We start from the raw sequence: 21141 nt of genomic DNA on the forward strand, positions 1-21141 counted from the left end.
CCCCCATTGGAAGTATTTAAGGAAAGACTAGAAGACTCTCACACTGACCTGGCTAAACCCAACCTTGCTTTTGTTTTCCTCCCCCATTTCAAGCTTTTCTGATTCTACTGGAGCTCTGTGTGAAAGTTTACTGTAATACTAGTCTTCCTGGTTTGAATCTCACTGGGGAGAGAGAGCTTTGGAGGATTTCTGCTTCCTTGCTTCTGCTAACTGCCATGGGAATATATGCTGACCTCAGCCTCCTGTGGGCACATGCCAAGGAAGTGTGGGTGAAGCGCATTAATCAGCACACTCATGGCCTCACCTGACCTGCCCTCATGTACAGAGAAACCCCAAAGACTCACATTCCATCCAAAACAAAGTTAATGAATTCATACCCGGCCTCATTTTGTCCTTGAATCTGAAACCAAGACTCCTGGGAATGATTTTGTAACCAAAATCAAAACTGTTTATTTCTCCTCCTAAACTTTATCAGGTTAATTCAAAATAAAAATATTCTCTTTCTCAAATTAGGCTTGAACTGGAGATTCTAGGCTTTGAAGGAATGTCAGAACCTCCTTACAGTTCCAAGGAAGCTTCCTTAACTTATTCCTCATTAGTGCTCCAAGCCCTCCAGGATCTTTTCTGTAATCAAAAATAGTATTGCAAAAGATCAGAATCAGATTACTCAAGCAAACCTTCCTCCCTGTGGGCCACGGGGTTGGGGTATGGGGACTCTTTACTTGCAACATCTGCAAATGTTCTCTCAAAAACCTGCCAGAGAGCACAGCCTCAGCAAATACCTCATCCCAAAGCCTTTCCCTAACAGTTCCCAAAGTAGAATTCTTCAAATATTCAAAAGTTCCTCAAAAATGTATCTATATAATACTTACGTGTTCTCTACAGGAATATGAATTATTTGAAGTCAGTATATAGGCTTTGTTATATTTTTACTCACATTTATTATAATTTTTCTGATTATAGAGGTGATATATATTCCTTTTAGAAAATATAGAAAAATATGGAGGGGACACTAAAGTCACCCATAATGCCATCTACATGTCATCATTGTTGTCATCTAAAAATACATCCTCCTAGTCCTTTGGTCTGGGAAGAAATGGGTATTTTAAGAGCTTACGCCATATTTTTTCCCACCTTTGAGAAAGAAGGCAAAAGAGAAGTTAGTCTTCCTATGACTACATTTGATATTCAGAAAAGTTTATGATAATAAGTAACTAAATTCATAAGCAGCCTTTAAAAAAAGCAGAAATCTTCGCAGGTTTTAAGATAATTGTAGCATACTTTATAAATAGTTCAAATATCTTAATAAAGTATTTTGGTAAATAAAAATAATTAGCAGAGAATTAATATTTGGGATACTGTATTATTTGGTCAAGCGACTTTTTGGTTATTTGATTTCAGCGAATTGGCTGTTTGGCATATTGATAATTTAGTTCATTTGACATAGTATCTCATGTTTCAGGACTGAGACAAGTACAGGAAATTTTTTAACTTAATTAATTTTGAGAGAGAGACAGAGAGAGCAAGCCAGGGAAGGGAAGAGAGAGAGGGAGAAAGAGAATCCCAAGCAGGCTGTGAACTGTCAGTGCTGAGCCTGATGTGGGGCTTCGTCTCATAAAATGTGAGATTATGATCTGAGCCAAAATCAAGAGCTGGGATGCTTAACTAAATAAGCCACTAGGTACCCCAAGTACAGGACATTTTTATTTAAGGCAGTTAGGATGCTGAGAAGTAAGAAGGTACAGTAAGACAACATTTATAGGGGAAAAGGAAGGGCCAGATGCTGGGGAGAGCATGTGTAAACACTGTGGAGATAGGGTTCAGCTTGGACTTTTGGAGGAAAGTGGTTCAGAGTTGGGAGCAAGAAGAACTGGAATGAAAGCTGACTGGAAACAAGCAAGTGTGAGAGCTGTAGTAGAGGTTGTAAGTGGCTGTCTTCAAACCCAGTTGGCATGTATGGCTCCCTGTATGGGGAGACAGGTACAGGGGAAACTGGTGGTGTGAGCTCGGGGCTGAGTCCCTCACACCAGCCTGGCTTAAAGGGTTGGGACCAGGACAACACCTAGGTTCCTTTCAGCAGTGACACATCAGTTCTTGCAAATTCTCATCCAATTCTAGATCTCTTATTCTCCTTCCCTTACTCATTTGGAGCCAGTTGAAGTATGAGATTACTGTCAAAATGTGGCTTGTAAACAGAGGCCATTTTCATTGCCACTAAATATATCCTTTAAAAACTATGTTTGAAATTAAGTAGACATAAGGAGCTGCTTTCCTAGGGGACACTTAGGTCTGAACACAGTCTGTTTCACAGATGTCACAGGCTGAATGACATCTATGATTTAGCAGGAGGGAAGCACCTCATGCTAACAGATGATGTGAAAAGGGACTGGGAGTAGGGCGGAAGGGGACAGAGAGCGTCCTGAAAAGGGATGAGACAGTAGGAAAGGATGCTTACTTTTAGTGACAACGGGAAGGAAAGAGACTAAGAATCACTGGCTGTTAGAACTGGAAGAAACTTAGAGATTAATCAATATGAAACCTTCCTTTTATAAGTGAGGTCACCTTGTCACCAAGAAGTTAAGCAAACTGCCCATCATGACACAGGGAGTTGGTGACAGATCCAGGACCTAGGGCTCAGGCTCCAGTGCAGGACACCATCAAGGAGATTTAAATATACAAAAGGAAAACCCTAGAGAAAGCAGAAGGATTTTCCTAGGGTGTGAATTTAAGATTACCTGCCTGACAAAGACAGCAAAGAAAAAGGCAAGAATTAATTTTATTCTCCTTGGAGAACCGAGGGCTTGCTCACCTACAATCTCCCTACATGAATCCCAGTTGCCTATGAGCAGAATAGGCAGTCAGCATTGAGCCCACTTCCTGGGGCTTCTCAGCAAGTCCATGGGAGCTGAGATGATGGCATTTATTTATGCCATCATTTATCACTCATGTGGCTTCTGTTTGCAGTAATTCTGCAAAGGTAGGGAAAGCTTTTCATGTGAGAAGCAGAAGGGAAATGAGTTGCCTGCTGTAATGTGTAAATTTGGCTTCTCTGGGCCATCAATTTTATGCCATGAGGATATTAGATGTTATGCAACAAAAACCAACTGTGGAGTCTCAATGCGAGCATCACACTGAGTGTGGAGAGAACCCTCCACATTGTTATACCCACAGGGTCAACCAACTGGGTTCAACCCACACCTACAGCAAATTCCCATTGACCACTGATAGCTTGTGGTCTGCCAATCCCCTCAGGGCCCAATGTGGCTGAAGTAATCCTAACATTCACCTGAATCGGTAAAGGAACCAGCAGTCTGGCTAATAGACCCATTCAACCACACTTAGAAGAGGGGAGTTGAGACCTTCACCAAGAATATCAATTCTAAGTCCCATATATGATTCTTTGCAGGACTGTAAACTCTATGAAGCAACAGTTTTCTTGACCTCTAGATGTTTTCTTTGTCCACCTTAATTTCTCCAGATAATTGCCCAAAACATTAGTTTTTTCCTAGTTAAAACTAGTGATTCAGTGCCCAAGACTTCTTAGCATTCCTCCCCCAAGACTCTGGGTAATCATTCTCAAACTGTGGCCAGGGCCAGCAGTATACTCATCACCTGGGTTCTTAGAAATGCAAATTATTGGGTCTTTTGCTAAATCTACTGAATCAGCAATGCTGGAGGTGGGGCCCAGCACTCCGTGTTTGAACAAGTCTCCAGGGATTCTGATTAGACATGAGGTTTGAGAACTGTTGCTCTGTGGGAAGGTGGTACACAATTCCTTTCTCACGAATGAGGGTCAGAGACCCCCAGACATTTCTTAACTCCTTTAAGGAATCAGAGAGTTCCCTGCCCCATGCATGCTGGCAGAAAGCAAGACATTCTCAGTTTTCTTTTTTTTTTTTTTACACTTTATGGATAAAATCCTAATTTATTTTATCAAGAAATTAAGTTTCTGAAAAATAAACAGAAATGCTCTATTAAAGTAACATGCTATGTAAATGTAAAAACATTTTAAAGCAAAGTATCATTTGGTAAATAAAAAAGTGCATCTTCATTTAATTCTTTTCCATTTTGCACCTTTTTTGTATATTTTCTTTTTTATTTATTTTTTTCAATTTTTTAAATGTTTCATTTATTTTTGAGACAGAGAGAAACACAGCATGAGTTGGGTAGGGGCAGAGAGAGAAGGAGACACAGAATCTGAAGCAGGCTCCAGGCTCTGAGCTGTCAGCACAGAGTCCAACACAGGGCTTGAACTCACGAACCAAGAGATCATGACCTGAGCCGAAGTCGGACACCCAACCAACTGAGCAGCCCAGGTGCCTCTGTATAATGAGTTTCTTAAAAGAAATTTCTTGTAAGAAATTTTAAATGATTAGTCATCATATATTTAGGTGACGATAATGATTTTTTTAAATTATTAGGATTTATAGAATAATTCACATTATAAATTTTCAAATTCAATAATTTCCCCAGACTTATTGATGAATTCAATGTTGAATTAGTTGTGATAGCAAAGATAGATGAAGGTAAATGCAACTGTCTGTAGAACAAAGGATCCTAAAATTTATATGGAACCACAAAAGACCCCAAAGAGCCAAAGCAATCTTGAAAAAGAAAAGCAAAGCTGGAGGCATCACAATTCTGGACTTCAAGTTATAGTACAAAGTTATAGTAATCAAAACACTGTGATACTGGCACAAAAACAGACACATAGATCAATGGAATAGAATAGAAAAACAGAAATAAACCCACAATTATATGATCAATTCATCTTTGACAAAGTAGGAAAGAATATTCAATGGGAAAAGGACAGTTTCTTCAACAAATGGTGCTGGGAAAGCCAGACAGCAACATGCAAAAGAATGAAACTGGGGGCTCCTAGGTGGCTCAGTCCATTAAGCATCCAACTTTGGCTCAGGTCATGATCTCATTGCTCATGAGTTTGAGCCCCGCATCAGGCTCTGTACTGACAGTTCACAGCTTAGAGCCTGGAGCCTGCTTCACTTTTTTTTTTTTTCTTTTATGGCATTCTCAGTTTTAACAGACGTCTGAGCTCTGGGGGAAGAAATACACTAAAGTACAGCCATATGGCAATGAAGAGAGGAAGACTACACACAGTGGTAACTGTCCTCTGAGCCATGGAGAAGAGAAAACACCCACAAGAAAAGCAATGATAAAACCTAGGGACAACTTCTGAATTTGGTTGATGGGTTTGCTCAACATGATTAAGGCTGAAAAGATGAGGAGGGTAACTTCTAGGTGCTGAATTTAGAAAGTTCTGATTTTGGGATGTTGAGACATTGATACTATTTAAGAAACCATGCTATATTTAGAGTAAATTCAGTATGTAAACATGGAGAAAAGATGACCAACATTATATATATATGTATATATATACATATACATACATACATATATATGCATACACACACACACACACACACACACACACACATATATATACACACACTTTTTTTACAAGAGGATTCCTGTAAGAGAAACAAATAAACTTAAGCCAATAAAACAAAACCCTAGCAAGGTCAACTCCTACTTGGCTTTGTATTAATAGATACCACATTCCAATCTATACTAGTTAGTGATAAGCTACAAGGGGCTTTGGAGTCAAACAGATATGCATTTGAGTTCCAGCGCCACCACTTACTAGCTGTGTGGCCTTAAATAAGCCACCCAACTTTATTCAGTGTGTTCCCTCAGATGTACATGAGGATAATAGTAGTGCCTACTTCCTAGGNACACACTTTTTTAACAAGAGGATTCCTGTAAGAGAAACAAATAAACTTAAGCCAATAAAACAAAACCCTAGCAAGGTCAACTCCTACTTGGCTTTGTATTAATAGATACCACATTCCAATCTATACTAGTTAGTGATAAGCTACAAGGGGCTTTGGAGTCAAACAGATATGCATTTGAGTTCCAGCGCCACCACTTACTAGCTGTGTGGCCTTAAATAAGCCACCCAACTTTATTCAGTGTGTTCCCTCAGATGTACATGAGGATAATAGTAGTGCCTACTTCCTAGGGATGTCAAGCTGATTAACGTAAATGAGGTATAACAAATGCTTAGCCCAGTAACTGGTAAAGAAAAAAAAAGTACCCAGGGAAAGTTAAGTGCTATGTTTATTATTCTTATTATTTCTGACTCTGTGTCCCCACTGTATTTGGTGCACAAAGAAGTAGAAAAATCTGAAGATGACTGGACTAGTTAGTAAGCAGTGGAAGACAGTGAAGGTGGCACATTGAAGAAGGTCTGCTTGCTGTTCAGGATAGTGAGGAGCCATGGCTCTCCTTGACATGCCCTCTGTTGGGTGCAGAAGGAGAGGGGCTTAGCTCCTGGTCTCCTTTTTGCCAACAGAAATCCAAGGACAGTCTCCAAGCTCACCCAGAAGGAGTACACAGCTTTCCGGCCACCCTGCAACTCTGTGATTCGCCCCCTTCATCCATCTGCTGAGAACACACAGTTCTGCCTGGAGTGCTCTTGGAGGACATGAACCTTCATTTGGCATTACTGGCTCAGTGCTAAGTCACTGGCTGTGCTTGTACTCAACTCGTGGCCAATGCCAGGTTCTGACATGTTGAGGGCTGCCATTTTCCTTTCCTAAAAGCCACAAGTCCCACTGTTTCACATATCAGAGTGAGAATGTGGCAAATTCACATGGACAGAGCACATGGACAGGACAAGGTATGGCCTTGAGGAGATAGCTCTAAATGTGTGACTTCCAGCATGGGTTTTGGGAACATCACTTTCTCTTTTGGGCCTTAGTTGAGCTCAGATAGGAACTGGAATACTGGCCCCCTAATTATTTCAGAGACTTGAGTTGAAACCACTTTCATTTAAAAATAGTCTGAAAAAAGTAAATCTCTCTCTCTCACACACACACACACACACACACACACACACACATTGAAGCCTTTGACTAAATAAAATTTTCAACAAACTGAGGCAAAGTTGTAGGTTCAGTTTATTCATTGCTCAGGACATGGTGTTCTGTCATACTGTTTTAACCCTTTTTGCTTCCACCTTCACTCTTGAAACAAAGTTGGCCCCTATATATATTGATCCTTCTCATATCGTTTCCTAAATTTTCATGTTTGTAATAACAGCTTCCATATCCTGAATGCTCTCTCTGCTAAGCACCTTGTATGCATTTTCTCACTTGATCGTCACGATGTTTCTTGAGGCCAGCTCCATTATCTCTCTTTTGTATATAAAGAGGCTAAGGCTTAAAGAAAAAAGAGAAAACTCCCATTCACATCAAAAGTTAAAATTTTCACACTTTAATCTGAAAGAATGTAGAGAGAGATGTCCTCACATACTTTGAAAAATCCTTTATGATTTGTTCATATATGGCATGTTCAATGAATTACCTTCTAAAAATAAATACAGAACATTCTACTTGAGGGATCTCATCCACTTTCAGGCTACAGGGGCTATAGGGAGTCCACTCCCAAATCTGGATCATTTCCAGATCCTCATGGTCAGATGCCAATTGGCAGCCTCCTCTGGATTCTCCACAGACATTCTGAGTTGAACAAGCCAGCATCACACTCGATTCCCTGCCCCACTCTTCAATCTGGTTCCCTGGAAAGACAGACAAATCACTCCTCCAGCAACCTGAGCCAGCTACCTGCAAACTTTCCCCTCCTTCACTCATTCTCTAAGGCTTGTTGATCCTGCGTTTGGCCAAACTCTTCTCTGGGTCTCCTCAACTTCATCACCACTGCCCTCTCATCTCTTTCCTACTATGGGATGAGCTTCCAAACTGGCTTCCCTGCCTCCACCTCCACTCTCACCCACCCACACTTCACAAGAATGCTAAAGTGATCTTTCTAATATGTACATCCAATCTTGTCCTCCCCCTAGTCAAAATCCTTCAGGACTTCCAGTGTAACATATCCAAGCTCTCCAAACTTTAGAGAACGGCACTTAAAAGCCTCTGGTCTGGCTCCTCTTCTCCTCTCCAGCCTCCTTTATGTTTTTCCCACCCTTTGACCATTCAGCCGTGTTGAACCCTTTAGAGTTCTCTGTTACTTTTGTGCTGCTGTGCCTTTGTGTGTCCTGGTCATTTTACCCAGAGTCCTTATTTCTTTTATCTGCTGGCGCAGTCCCACTTATCCTCTGAGATTCAGATCCAAAATCATCTTTCTTGAGACCTCCCTGATTCCATTGAGGCAGAGGTAAGTCTTTCCCCTGTTGCCCCTGGAAAACATCCTGTTGTAACACTAAATAACATGCATTTTATTTACTTATTTAATAATTTTAATAATTTCCCAGCTAATTTTGAGCACTTCTGGGGCTGAGTCTCTCTCTTTTTCATCTTTATGTCTCTAGCACCTACCATGGTACTCAGTGTATCTAGGGCACTTGCTAAATGCTTGTTGAAACAATAAATATGTGATTGAATGAGACTTACCATGTTAAATAAAAGTTTATACTGATCTAGAAATTTCAAAATTAATTAGTAAATGTGGCTTAAGCATGTGTGATATATAAAGCATGGTGTTGCATTAGACACAAAGAGGAAGTATCGATTATGGCCTCTGTCCTAATAAACTTGTAAACTAGTTAAAGAGCTAGATAATATGTATAAAATTTTTAAATGAGAGAGAAATTATTTTAATGAAGTGAGAAAAAGGAACTTTTGAAGGCAGTGAAGGATGAGTTACTAAGTGAATGAGATGGAGATGGGTTATAGGATCTTGGAGTCTGGAAAGGTCACTATGGCCTGGAGAAGGGGTTACTTAGAACTCCATGTTGCAAGTGGCAAAAAGAATTAGCCCATAATTGATTTAAATAACAAAGTGAAGCTACTGGCCAAAATTCCTAGGAAGGACTGGCTGCAACTAATTAGCATGCAAATAATATGATCTGATTTCTCTCTATTTCTTTTCTTCCCTTTGAGATGCCAGCCTCTTTCCTATTCATCCACATTTTGTCATGTTATCCCCTTTCCTTTTCTTCTCCCAGCAGCTCGATGTTCTCCCCTTGAAGGATACCATTTCCAGACCTCACAGCCTCACCTTTCTTTCTCAGAAAGCTCTAGCAAATAAGTATTTACATTTCACTATCTTTCATTAGTTACATACCTTCATTGAACTAATCACTGTGGCCACAAAAATGGGATATCTTGATTGATTTCAATCAGTGCCCAATCCAAAAGTATGGAAAGATCAATTTTACCTATTACATAGGTAATATCACATAGGCTGATAATATAAAAGGGTGGTTGTCCATGAATATACAAGATACCCAGAGAGGCTAGCCTGTCACCTGGGGAGGGGAGGGTATGGGAAAGCAGTGTCGCTTAGGGCTACAGTGAACAAGTTTGCCTTGCTGCTCATTTGTTTCACCTAAGCCACGATGTTAAAATAGATCTCAGAACATGTGGCCTCTTCACATTATCCTTCCCTAAATGGCAGAAGAAAGAGCTTTTGGATTAGGGACCAAAAGCTCCTGACTTCTGGTCTGGGCTCTGTCAGGACACGGAGTCTTTCTAATCCTCAGTTTTCTCAGCTATAAAAGGCAGATGATAACACTTGTCCTCCCAAACTTGTTAAGAGGGTCAAATGGTCAGTATGGAAGCTCTTTTAAGTCTCAAGATATAACAAGAAAATACTATTTGTAATATTATCCTCAATACTCACTTCCATAGATTCCTCATCTTGAGAGATTAAAAAATTAAACCAATGCACTCTCCCTATTTCCCTTTGTTCACCCCACTCCAGAACGTCCATCCATTTCCCACTGATATGGTTTCATTGATATAATCTATATCAATCATGATGCTTTTAGCTCAAGGAATGGAAAATCTCATCCCAAAAAACTTTAAGGTTAATAATAAATAATAATAAAAGAATAGCAATAAGGAGTCCACAGACAAGGTGGGCTCCAGGTGCAGTATGTTAGTCAGTGCTTCTGCCTGTTTTGGTTCTGACTTCACCTTAAGGTTGCTCTCATCCTCACTCCTGTTGCAGAGTGGCTACAGTGGTTCCAATAATGACAGGCAGAGAATTCTTTCTTCATATGTGAGTGTGTGTCCCTCCTTCTCTCTCTCTCAACTAAAAAAACCTTTCCAAAAAACACCCGTCATGTGTTATTGATTAGAACTGGCCACAAGCCCTCGCCTAAACCAATCTCTGGCAAAAGGGAATAAGATTCGTATGATTGGCTGATATTACTCAGGACTCACCCTTGAGGTAGGAATAGGGCTATTGTCTGCACAGCCACATGGTAGAAAATGATCTGAAAATGATCAGGGCCTGATGGCTAAAAGAGTAGAGTTATTGGCTTTTGGGTAGACAGCTGATACGATGCCCAGCTCATATACTCAGGCCCTATGGCTTCAGTGCACACCACTGACTTCTGACCACCAGCACCTGCATATCTTTGCTGGTAAGCTTCTTGGGATCTTTGGAACCTACTTTGTTGCCCATGAAATAAGCCAGAAGTACTGGAGGATGATGTTCCCACCTTGGAAAAAGCCCTCAATGGCTGATGAACAATATACATACCCTCAAGTATATAAATACCCCAGTTCCCTCATCTATAGTGTGAGATAACTCTGTGTTTGTTCTACACTGGCTTCTAGAATGTCCCCAGCAGAATTAAGCTCCAGGTGGCCACAGTGGTGGATGGGTTGACAACACTCTTACAGGCTGCCTTCCTTTTCCTGTCTCACTTTTTCACTCTGCTATGGCATCTCCCTCACCTCCTTTTACTTCACATCTCAGAGTTAGCGTTTCGGAAAACCCAAATGAAGCTACTATGTACCATATGCCAAACTTCTTCCTGAATCCAGAGGCGTTGTATATAATCTTCTCATCTGCTTGGAATGTGTTTCCTTTTTCTTCTCACCTGATCCACTTACTCTCCCTTTAAGTCTTGGTGTAAATGTCACTTCCCCTTGGAATCCTTCTTTGATCTCCTCTCCACCTGACACCACTCTCTCAATTTTGCTCTCCTATTCTATACTTCTCCTTAGCAATAATTATAAAGGCTGTAACTTAACTATTTGTGTAATTTAATTAGTTACTTGCTTCCCATCTTTATTCCCAGCTAGACTGTGAGCTGCTTGAGTGCAGGGACAATGTTTTTGGCTCAACACTATACCACTGGCACAGAGTAGAGGGCCAAGGACTTACTGGCTGCTGGAAAGATGAGGGTTGGGATAGACTAAAGATGTAAGTTTGAGGGTTATTCACATGGACAAAATGATTAAATCTTTGGATGAAAAAGATCTTTCACTCACATGATTCCTACATGAATCTACATTTATTTCTTAGGGAAGGATATAACTTTTATACATGAGGGGATGTCCATAATCACAGAGAGAATCTTGGAGGGACTCATTTATATCTAGAAGAGATGCCATTTAAATCACTGTATTTTATTTATACATTACATAATTCTACCTGAAATCTACCATCCATTAATTAATGAATTACTTAATTAATTCAATGCCTACTACTTACTAGGCATTGTATCTGGCAAGGCTGTAGAACTATCTGCCATCAACTCTTTTCAAAAGTCATGAGAGAGATTATATTTATGGAGAATATCCCAGAGTCCTTCTCTGCCTTCATCTACCTTGGGCTTTGGCTTTCATTAAAGGAACAAGGAAGAATCTTACAAAAGTAATCACCATATTTGCTGAAAAAGGTATCTGAGGACATTATTTATTCAGTCACTCAGCGCTCACAGGGGAGAAATTAGTGATAAGTGGCATGAGGCATGGTAGAAACAAACAAACAAACACGCATGCTTGTCACTTCTTTGCCAGGCAGACTCTTTCTTACTAATCCCTAAACCAGACCCTTGCCTCTGCATGGGACTGATGAAGGTTTTGTGAGGCTTGAGGTTTATATAATTTGGAATCCTTTCAGAAAAAAGTGCAAGACTACAAATAAAAATGTTATACAGAGACTTGGAAGCAGTTTTTTTTTTTTAAATATTTTTATTTATTTCTAGGAGAGAGAGAGACAGCATGAGCAGGGGAGGGTCAGAGAGAGAGGGAGATACAGACTCAGAAACAGGCTCCAGGCTCTGAGCTGGCAGTCAGCACAGAGCCCGACGCGGGGCTCGAACCCACGAACCGCGAGATCATGACCTAAGCGAAAGTCGGACGCTTAACCGACTAAGCCACCCAGGCGCCCCTAGACTTGGAAGCAGTTTTACCAAAATGTGGGGCTCTGAAGTTCAAGTTTCAATGATTTTGTAGTGAATCAGCAACTGACCTTGATTCAGTGAACCTGGTCTCCTCTGCCCTTACCCCTGCCCTGGTTGTTTTGACCTCTAGGCATTGTTTATATTGATTTTCTTACTTGAAAGGCCTTCCTCCTCCTTCTTCCATCCATGGACTATATTTTTTCAGTGTCTGAATCCACAATGCCTTCTGTGATTCTACCCAGCAGGAAGCTCTCCCTTCCCAAAGGCCTACAACCCTAGGAAGATAGCCCAGGATATTTTGTCTCATTATGGCTTAAATGCATCATGAATTACTTTTAGGTGTACATAGTGTGTTTTCTCCAATTAGAATGTCCACTACTTGGACACAGGGGCTTTTTCTTCATTTAGACCTCTCCTCAGCTCCTACTCAAGTTCTGGGCATACCAGCAGGGAAGTGAAATGGAAGTGTCACGATGTAAAGTTATGGAGTTTATGGTGAGGCCAACCTGGGTGGAGTTTTAGTTCTGCCGCTTATTAGTGTGAGGCTGTAGACCTAACTGCTCAGAGTCTTAGTTTTCTCATGTATAAATGGATATAATAATGTTCATTTCAAGTAATTGTGAGGATTATGTAAAAGCATTTATTCATTCACCACATGTCTATTTAGCCCCTCTCTTGGACTATTTTGGTCCCAGAAGCTTGAAATCCATGTACATGAGCAGTACTTCTGCATGGGGGATAGGTGAGTTGGGAGATGCAAACCCATGATGAAACAGCATAAGACTATAGCACACACAATCACAGTGTAGTAAGTTCTCAGTAAATAGTTGTGAAATAACTGACAGAATGAAGCAATTAGAAAGAGAAAATAATTATGAAAAATAAGTAAGTCTTCACATATTTGCTGCATCATCCCTATGTAAATATAAAGTTAACTATAATGGGTATTGCAGGGCATGGAAGTTGCTAAATTGCTACATGTAAAAGAAAAATAAAATCAAAGGGAGAAAGAAAGCAGAAAAGAGAGGAAAAAGGGGAAGAAGAGCGGCCCCAAGGATTGGAATGGACCTCTGTGGACCCACCTGACCGAGCGTGCACTCCATGCCGCCCAGGAAGTCAGCCTCCTTCAGCCCATTATGGTTGCTGCTGATGTCATGAACTTCAAACCGCAGGCGCTGCACCTCTTCAAAGTAAAAGTCCACAGTGAACAGTTTTGAATACACTGGGTTTATGCAGGTGCGAATCACCTCTGTTCTGTCAACCTGCAAGGAGAGAAGAGAAAACACATCAGAGATTAGGGCTTTTTATTATTACCCTTTAGGTGAAATAATCTTATGGTGATTCTCCTCCTTCCAAAACATAAATGTCCTCCTCCATCAAGTCACCAGAGTGAAGCAGTTTCAAAGCGCACAAGGAAGCACCATCAGAGAATAAAGCATGTTTCAAGGAGGGAAATCTTATTAGAATAATGTGAAGCTTTGTATTTAAAGATTAGAGCATGTTGTATTGTTGGGTATGATGAGGCAACAAGATGGATCAATTATTAGTGGCTGCCTGGAGCCCTCGGATGAGAAAGAATCTGAAGGCACATTTGGGGGCAGGAGGAAAGAAATCTGCAAGAGTTTAGTGATGTATCATGGGCACAGTAATGGCAAATGACCAGGCAGGCACCCCATTTTAGCTAATCCTACTCTAACATTAGTCTTATAACTCCTGAGTCCTAGAATAATGAACTGGAAAGGCCATGAGAATGGATATGAAGAAGACTACCTTTGGTCTCAAGTATACCTTTATTGGGTTTATAATGGTTACTCAGTCATTTTAATTCCCTGGGCCTTAGTTTCCTCATCAACAAAGTGAGGATTTGAGGATTAAAAGCCTCTTCCTGCTCTAACATTTCATGAGTTATGATTCCCCTTGCCTTCTGTGATAATAACTCTCCATTTGCCCCTCTCTCCCAGATCCATATCTGCCACTGTCCACCCTACTCTTGCCCCTGGAGGTTGACCTCTATGGATGGAATTGATTGGGCTCTATTACCCTGTAGGTTCTGGTTTGAGTCATCCAAAGGGAAGGCTTGGCAGGAGACCAGAGAGTGGGAGGATAGAGAGGTGCTGGCCGCAGCACCATGCCTCCGCACAGAGTCTGCAAGCTAGTAGACTCGCTTCCACAGAGGGAACTTTTGCTGGGTTCTGGTAACACAATCTCCCCTCCCTCTCTTGACCCTTCAGACTAAGGGGTGCTAATCACTTTCTGCTGTTGCTATCCCTTATGAGCCTCACAGTTCTTAGTTGGCTCCCTTATACTTGCCCATGCCCCTGGAAAGAGTCCCTCTAAAAAGAATTTAACCTTTTAGATGAAACACTCTCGGTATGCCATCTGTTTTTGCTGGTACCCTTATCACTAAGGTTCTTTTCTTCTATACTTGTCACATGTAAAAATACCATTTACGATGCCATTTATATTCTGGGAAGTCTTAAAGGACCAAATTATAGTTAACCCAAGATCTTACAGTATTTCTCAACTGGAGATATCCATTACTCATATTTTACAGGTCAACAGGAGCCTGCATGTACTTTCAGCTTTCAAATAGAAACATGGTCTATTGGATACTTCCCAAGTGTCATTCATTAGCACAAATTGGGAGAACCATTTCCTGCACTTTCATTACAGTACAGGGAAATAATCTTTCAAAAAAATGAAGAGAACATGGTCTTTGACTATATTACGCACATATATGTTATCAGGCAAAGAAAAAATTCAATACTTGCTGCTGGCTCCCTTGACATATTTGCATTCAGTATTTTGACCATGGCTCCAGACCTCCCTATGAGCCCTGTGTGAGAGAGAGTTGTCCTATAAGGAACATCACCTGCTACTCTTGATGGGATGGACAATCCAGGTTGTGAGGAGAATGTGATTCTGGTTATGTTCCTGTCCAACAGATAGGAAGCCAAATCCCAACCTATTATTGATTAGGTAAACCAATGGTTATTTGACTACTCTGTCTTCTCCTTAAGGCTCAGTTTCTATTTGAGCTGGAATGTACATTTTTATATAATGTTCATTCTGTGGGACAGGACTGAATATGTCACTGGCTGATTTATTGTACTGGCAGATTTTTTTTTCAGTTGTTAAGAGATCATTGTTTTGAATAATAGTATAAGTCAGAGGTCACAAACAAGCAGTCTGCAAGTGCAAGCTGGCTTGGGAAGTGTTTTGTTAGTCTCATTTAAAAGTACTTTTCCTTCAGGTGCCTGGGTAGCTGAGTTGGTTAAGCATCCCACTTCAGATCACATCATGATCTCACGGTCCATGGGTTTCAGCCTTATGTCGAGCCCCATGTCAAGCCCCACATCGAGCCCAACCTGCTTGGGATTCTCTCTCCCTCTCTCTGCCCCTCTCCAACTCACACTTCTTTCTCTCTCAAAATAAATAAATAAGAAGCTTTAAAAATATTTTTTATAGAAGCACTTTTCCCTTAATTTGGCAACATAAAAGGCAATTATAAATAAAATAGAACAGTTCATAAAAGGGACTATTTTTCTTCTACCCCCACACCTTTGGAAAAAAATCAGAATATCTGCCATCCAGGGGCCACATTTACATGGCAAAAATTGGGGACCGCCTCATTCAGATGGGACATTCACTGTCCAGTTTCCAAGCTATTCTCCCTTAGTGAGTTTCCCTCTCTGAGCCCTAGAGGTGTTTTTGCAATGTCTGGTCCAAATTCACAGAATAATGAGCCATATGATAATAAACTTAATTATATTCATGTGGTGCCTTTTGATAGAGAATTTTGAATAATCTTCAAGACCTAACTTATAGATGGATTTGACATCCTCAAGACACAGAAAAGGAATCTTCTTTCCTTGTGGATGGAAGAATAGAGTCCTAGGTGGGTTGAGGTGATAAGAGAAAGGAGATTGGAAATTCTATTCAGTTCTAATCTTTGTTCCTCTGCTTTAACAACCCCAGATGGCACAAAGGGCCATGATGCACTGATCCTGCTGCTTTTCTTCTCACTTCTTGATCTTCAGATAATGATCCCACATAGATACAAAGTCCACATTGGCATCAAGACACACACATCGGTCAGTCTCCAAGGCAAGCTGCCAGTATGCAACATGGAATGACTTGGTTTTTTTAGGGAAATGACCGGTTGGAAAGAAATTAAGAAATACACTACTGTATTACCAATACAGATCATTTCCAAAGACAATGTCAGAGCCAGTAAGAATCCTAAGAGCATAGAGGAGCCCAGGAAAAGAAGGAGGATGAGGTAGAGGAAGAGCTTGCAATACTAAATGCATATTTAGAAGATGTTTCAAAACTTTCTTCATTCACAGTTATTAAGGGAGATGCATTATCTTTTCTAGAGACTGAAGCAAGCTTAATTTCAGCAACAGAGCTTAGGATAGCTCATATTCCTTACTGAAAGACATCTAGATCAAGGGAATTGTTTCCCAAAGACCATCCACTGATTGGTGTTACCAGCTGCAGCAGGATCAACCAGGCAGCTTTTTTTTTTTTTTTTAAACTCTGGTTCCTATTTTCTACCATTAGTGATTTTGACTAATCCCAGAAATATGCATTTTTAAAAGTGTCACAGTCAATTCTGATGTGGGATTATCAAAGTAAGGAAATTACAGAGATGTAGTCTATCCCTTGCTCTTGTGTGAGATTTTTTTTTTTTTTTGGATCAACTTTTATTTTAATCTTGCTGGTCCTCTGTTACCCAGTTTTCAACAAGTCTGCTTATCTCCTTTCCTCCCTAGTTGTAACTAATGATATATTCATGTTGCTTTATAATTTGCAGAACATGCTTACATCCAGTTTTTTATTTGATTCTTACAGCAATCATGTGATGTAATTTTGTACTGTCTTATACATGAGAAAAGTCAAGGAAAAATATTAGCACAAGGTACTAGATGACAGAATGAGCCCTTGAACTCATGCCTTCAGACCGCAAAGCCTGGACTATTTTCCTTATCAAGTTTCTTTGTGAGAATTCCTTGAAAGAAATGAAACAATGTGGCTAGGTTATGGTATGATGGTAATAGAATCAGTGATCAAGTACTGCTTTTGAGGAGATACTCTTTTAGAAATTTCATCTAAAGGTGCCTGGGTAGCTCAGTTGTTTGAGTGTCCAACACTTGATCCTGGCTCATGTCATGATCTCACAGTTTGCAGGAATGAGCTTTGCTTCAGGCTCTATGCTGAGCATGGAGCCTGCTTGGGATTCTCTCTCTCTCTCTCTCTCTCTCTTAGAATAAATAAATAAGCATTAAAAATTTTTCATCTAAAACATTTTTCAGTATAATGTTGAAGTGTATAATAGATAATACTTATAAAAGGCATGCTGTGTCAAGGTACCTACTTTTTAAAATGTTTTTTAAAATTTATTTTTGAGAGAGAGAGAGAGAGCATAAGTAGGGGAGGGACAGACAGAAAGGGGGATAGAGGATCTGAAACAGGCTCTGCTGAGAGCAGAGAGCCCAATACAGGGCTCAAATTCAGAACCAAGAGAATGTGACTTGAGCCAAAGTTGGACACTTAACTAACTAAGCCACCCAGACACCCCAAAGATACTTTACAAATGCATTATTCAGGTTTAATTGACATATAATAAATCACATCTATTTAAATTGTTGCAATTCAGTAAGTTCTGACATATGTACATACTTGTGAAACCATGACCACAATCAAGATAGTGAACTAAGCCATTACCCCTCCACATTTCCTCATGCCCCTCCATAACTCCTCCCTCTCACGCCTCCTCCTACCCATTCCCAAGAAACTACTCATCTGCTTTCTAATATGAAAGATCAGTTTGTATTCTTGATAAACTTCTATTATAGTATACAGGATATAGTATTTTTTTCTTTATTCTTTCATTCGGTATAATTATTCTGAGATTTATTCATTGTTATGTACATCAATGGTTTATCTTTTTTACTGCTGAATAATATTTGATTGATGTCCATTTGGATTGTTTCCAGTTTGGCTCTTATACATCAAACTTCCTTAGCTATTCATGTATAAGCATTTGTATGGACATATATTTCTTCTTTTGGGTAAATACCTAGGATTGAAATAAGTGTATGTTTAATTTTTAAAATTCTAATAGGTGTGCAGTGGTATCTCCTTGTGATTTAAATTTGCATGTTCCTAATAATTAATGATGTTCAACATCTTTCTATATGTGTATTTGTTTTTTTTTTTAACAAATAGTTTATTGTCAAGTTGGTTTCCATATAACACCCAGTGTCTATATGCGCATTTGACATCTATATATTCTTTAAAATTTTTTTAGTATTTTTGAGAGAGAGAGAGAGAGAGAGTGAGTGGGGGCAGAGAGAGAGGGAGACACAGAATCTAAAGTAGGTTCCAGGCTCTGAGCTGTCAGCAGAGAGTCCAATGTGGGGCTTAAACCCACGGACAGCGAGATTGTGACCTAAGCCAGAGTTGGACACTTAACTGACTGAGCTACCCAGGTGCCCCTGCCATCTATATCACTTCTTTGATGAAATATCCGCTCAAATCATTTGACAGGCACTCTCTTCTCATCCTTATGAGAACATTATGAAGTAAGTACTATTATTATCCCCTCTTACCAGGAGGTAGAAAGACTTTATAACTTTGCCAATTACACATACCTTGCAAGAGATAGGATTTGAACCTAGGTAGTCAAGCTCCTGAGTCTGTGTGTTTCACCTTTACGTTATAGAGTCATGCAAATTTGAAGCTTTTCCACCTAAACCCTGTTGCACAGAGTAATGCATAAGCAGACAACAAATGTAAAATGTGGAACTGGTAGGGAAAGTCAGTGAGGGACATTGTGGTTTTGCCTCTGCAGATTGGTTTCACCACTGGCCATACTAAAGATTCAATGGGGGCCCTGAACATCATCCATAGTGACTGGACTGAGTAGGGGACAAGGTCAGTATGTCATCATGAAATGGTTCAAGACTATGCACAGAATGACTGTCTCCTCCCTTGGGCTTCCAAGGGCTGGAAAAGAGGTAAGGAATGTGAGGGCTAAGCAATGTGATGCTATTAGGGGGGGAATGTACAGACAGGAGCCAAAACTAATGTCAGTCATTGAGTGGTCTAAGGTTTCTGGAGAAGTACAGGCCCTGATCCCAAAGATAACAGGTACTGGTAACGAAAGACATCATGAGCCAGAGACAGACGCAAGGAGTCCCTCTACCCCAACTTCAGCAAGCTTGTAATCAGGTATTCCTTCAAATTTATATTCTTTAAACATTTCCTCAATATTTATTTAGTGAGGATCGGAAGAAACTAATATTTCTCAGAATAAAGAATGGTTAACTTTATGTTCAAATAAAGAATTTATTATGTTTTTTCAAACCACATAACTACCAAGGGGGGACATATTAAACCACATAGATTTTAGAAAATAAAAATAAATCACTAAGCCACCAGAAATAGTATTTATTCAATTTCAGGATTTCAGCTCCTCGTGGCTGCTGATTCTAGGTGACTGGCTGCAGCACCGGTGGCTTGCCTTTTATCGCTGCAACAAACACATGGCGGGTCTCAAAATCACTCAACAGAGATAGGATGATGCTATGAGATGTGGCTTTTATTTTCAGTTTAAGTAGATTCTCTACTTTGATAGGAGTAAAACTCTTCAAGATTTTACTGATTATATAAAGAGTCACATGCAGAAACTTGAGCTTATTGGTGCCATTTGTGTGCTATGTCTCCATGCTGGGGTTGCAGCATTCCTTGCCTGGCTGACCTATCGCATGGTAGGTTCCTCACCAGTTTCTAAAACTGAAGATATGCTCCATATTTGGCAGCTGTTGCTTTCCTTTATTGTAAAACCCCAGGAAGAAGCTGGCCTCCCACCTGGACATGTTCATCTAGCTTAGTGTTTCTCACTGGGGACAATACTCACTTTCTTGGAAGCATCTGGAAATGTGTAGAAGTGTTTGGAGTTGTCACAATGATGGCGTCACATCGCTGGACGCTAACTATCTGACATTGTAGAGATGAGTCCTGATCAACACAGACTTACATGTGCCCCAAAGCTAGTGGTATCCCCTATTAGTCCAACCTTTACCCTCAACTAAACAAATAGAGAAACTTCCCCAAGGCTCTCTGGTTCTCAGAACCATCTACATGAACGTACTTATTAGTCGACAGAGGAATAAAGAGTGAGGTCTTCCAGAGAGAAACATTGGAAGACATCTCCTATTTGAAACAATAAAAAACGTTATGGGATTAACACACTTCACAAAAGCCCCTCTTTAGAGAATCCTTTCGACCTTGCTCGGTAAATTATTTCATTCCTTCTTGAAGCGGATGCCAAGTTGGGTGGTGACCAATGGTGATGAGAACTTCCCACTCAGGCAAAGGAAGGGGTGAGGTACAGAAGTGACGCACCTTTGTTGTATACCTTCTTATCTTTTCACAGAAGGCACTCTACAGGTCATATTTAGTCTTTACCTTCACTGAGTTTAAAACATACTTTTATTTCATAATTTAACATAATTAAACTCAGGATGCATGTTATAACTGATAATATGCCATTGTTGAATTAGAAGCCTTTTTCCCTTAACTGGTGATACATAAAAGTGCTTCATTTTACCACAGATTTATCACTTCACAAATAATTCCATTAAATATATCATCCTCACTGTGCAGATAATAAAATTAAACTGCACTGGAAAAGCAGTGGCAAAAGCGAGGCTGAAACCCAGTCTGTTTGACCTCAAAATATATGTTCTTTCTTCTGTACAATTTGCTATGGGTTGAATAATATCCTTCAAAATTCATATGTTGAAGTCCTAATCCCCGGTACTTCAGAATATGATCTTATTTGGAATAGGATTGTTATAGAAGAAACATGTTAAATTATGATGAAGTCATACTGGAGTAGAGTAATCCCTGATCTAATACAACCCTGGTCTTTAGTAAAAGAATAA

General features: G+C 40.0%; 1 protein-coding gene across 1 annotated transcript in view; it reads right to left on the minus strand.

Annotated features, from left to right (window-relative positions):
• CPNE4 (copine 4) overlaps window positions 1–21141 on the minus strand; it is a 462890-nt gene that overhangs the window by 148398 nt on the left and 293351 nt on the right. Inside the window, exon 3 of the mRNA XM_077752280.1 lies at window positions 13267–13446. Coding sequence (XP_077608406.1) covers window positions 13267–13446 — 180 coding nt within the window. The remainder of the gene's footprint in view (window positions 1–13266; window positions 13447–21141) is intronic.

The sequence above is a fragment of the Crocuta crocuta genome, unplaced genomic scaffold (genome assembly GCF_008692635.1).
Source record: "Crocuta crocuta isolate KB4526 unplaced genomic scaffold, BGI_CrCroc_1.0 scaffold580, whole genome shotgun sequence".
Lineage (NCBI taxonomy): Eukaryota > Metazoa > Chordata > Mammalia > Carnivora > Hyaenidae > Crocuta > Crocuta crocuta.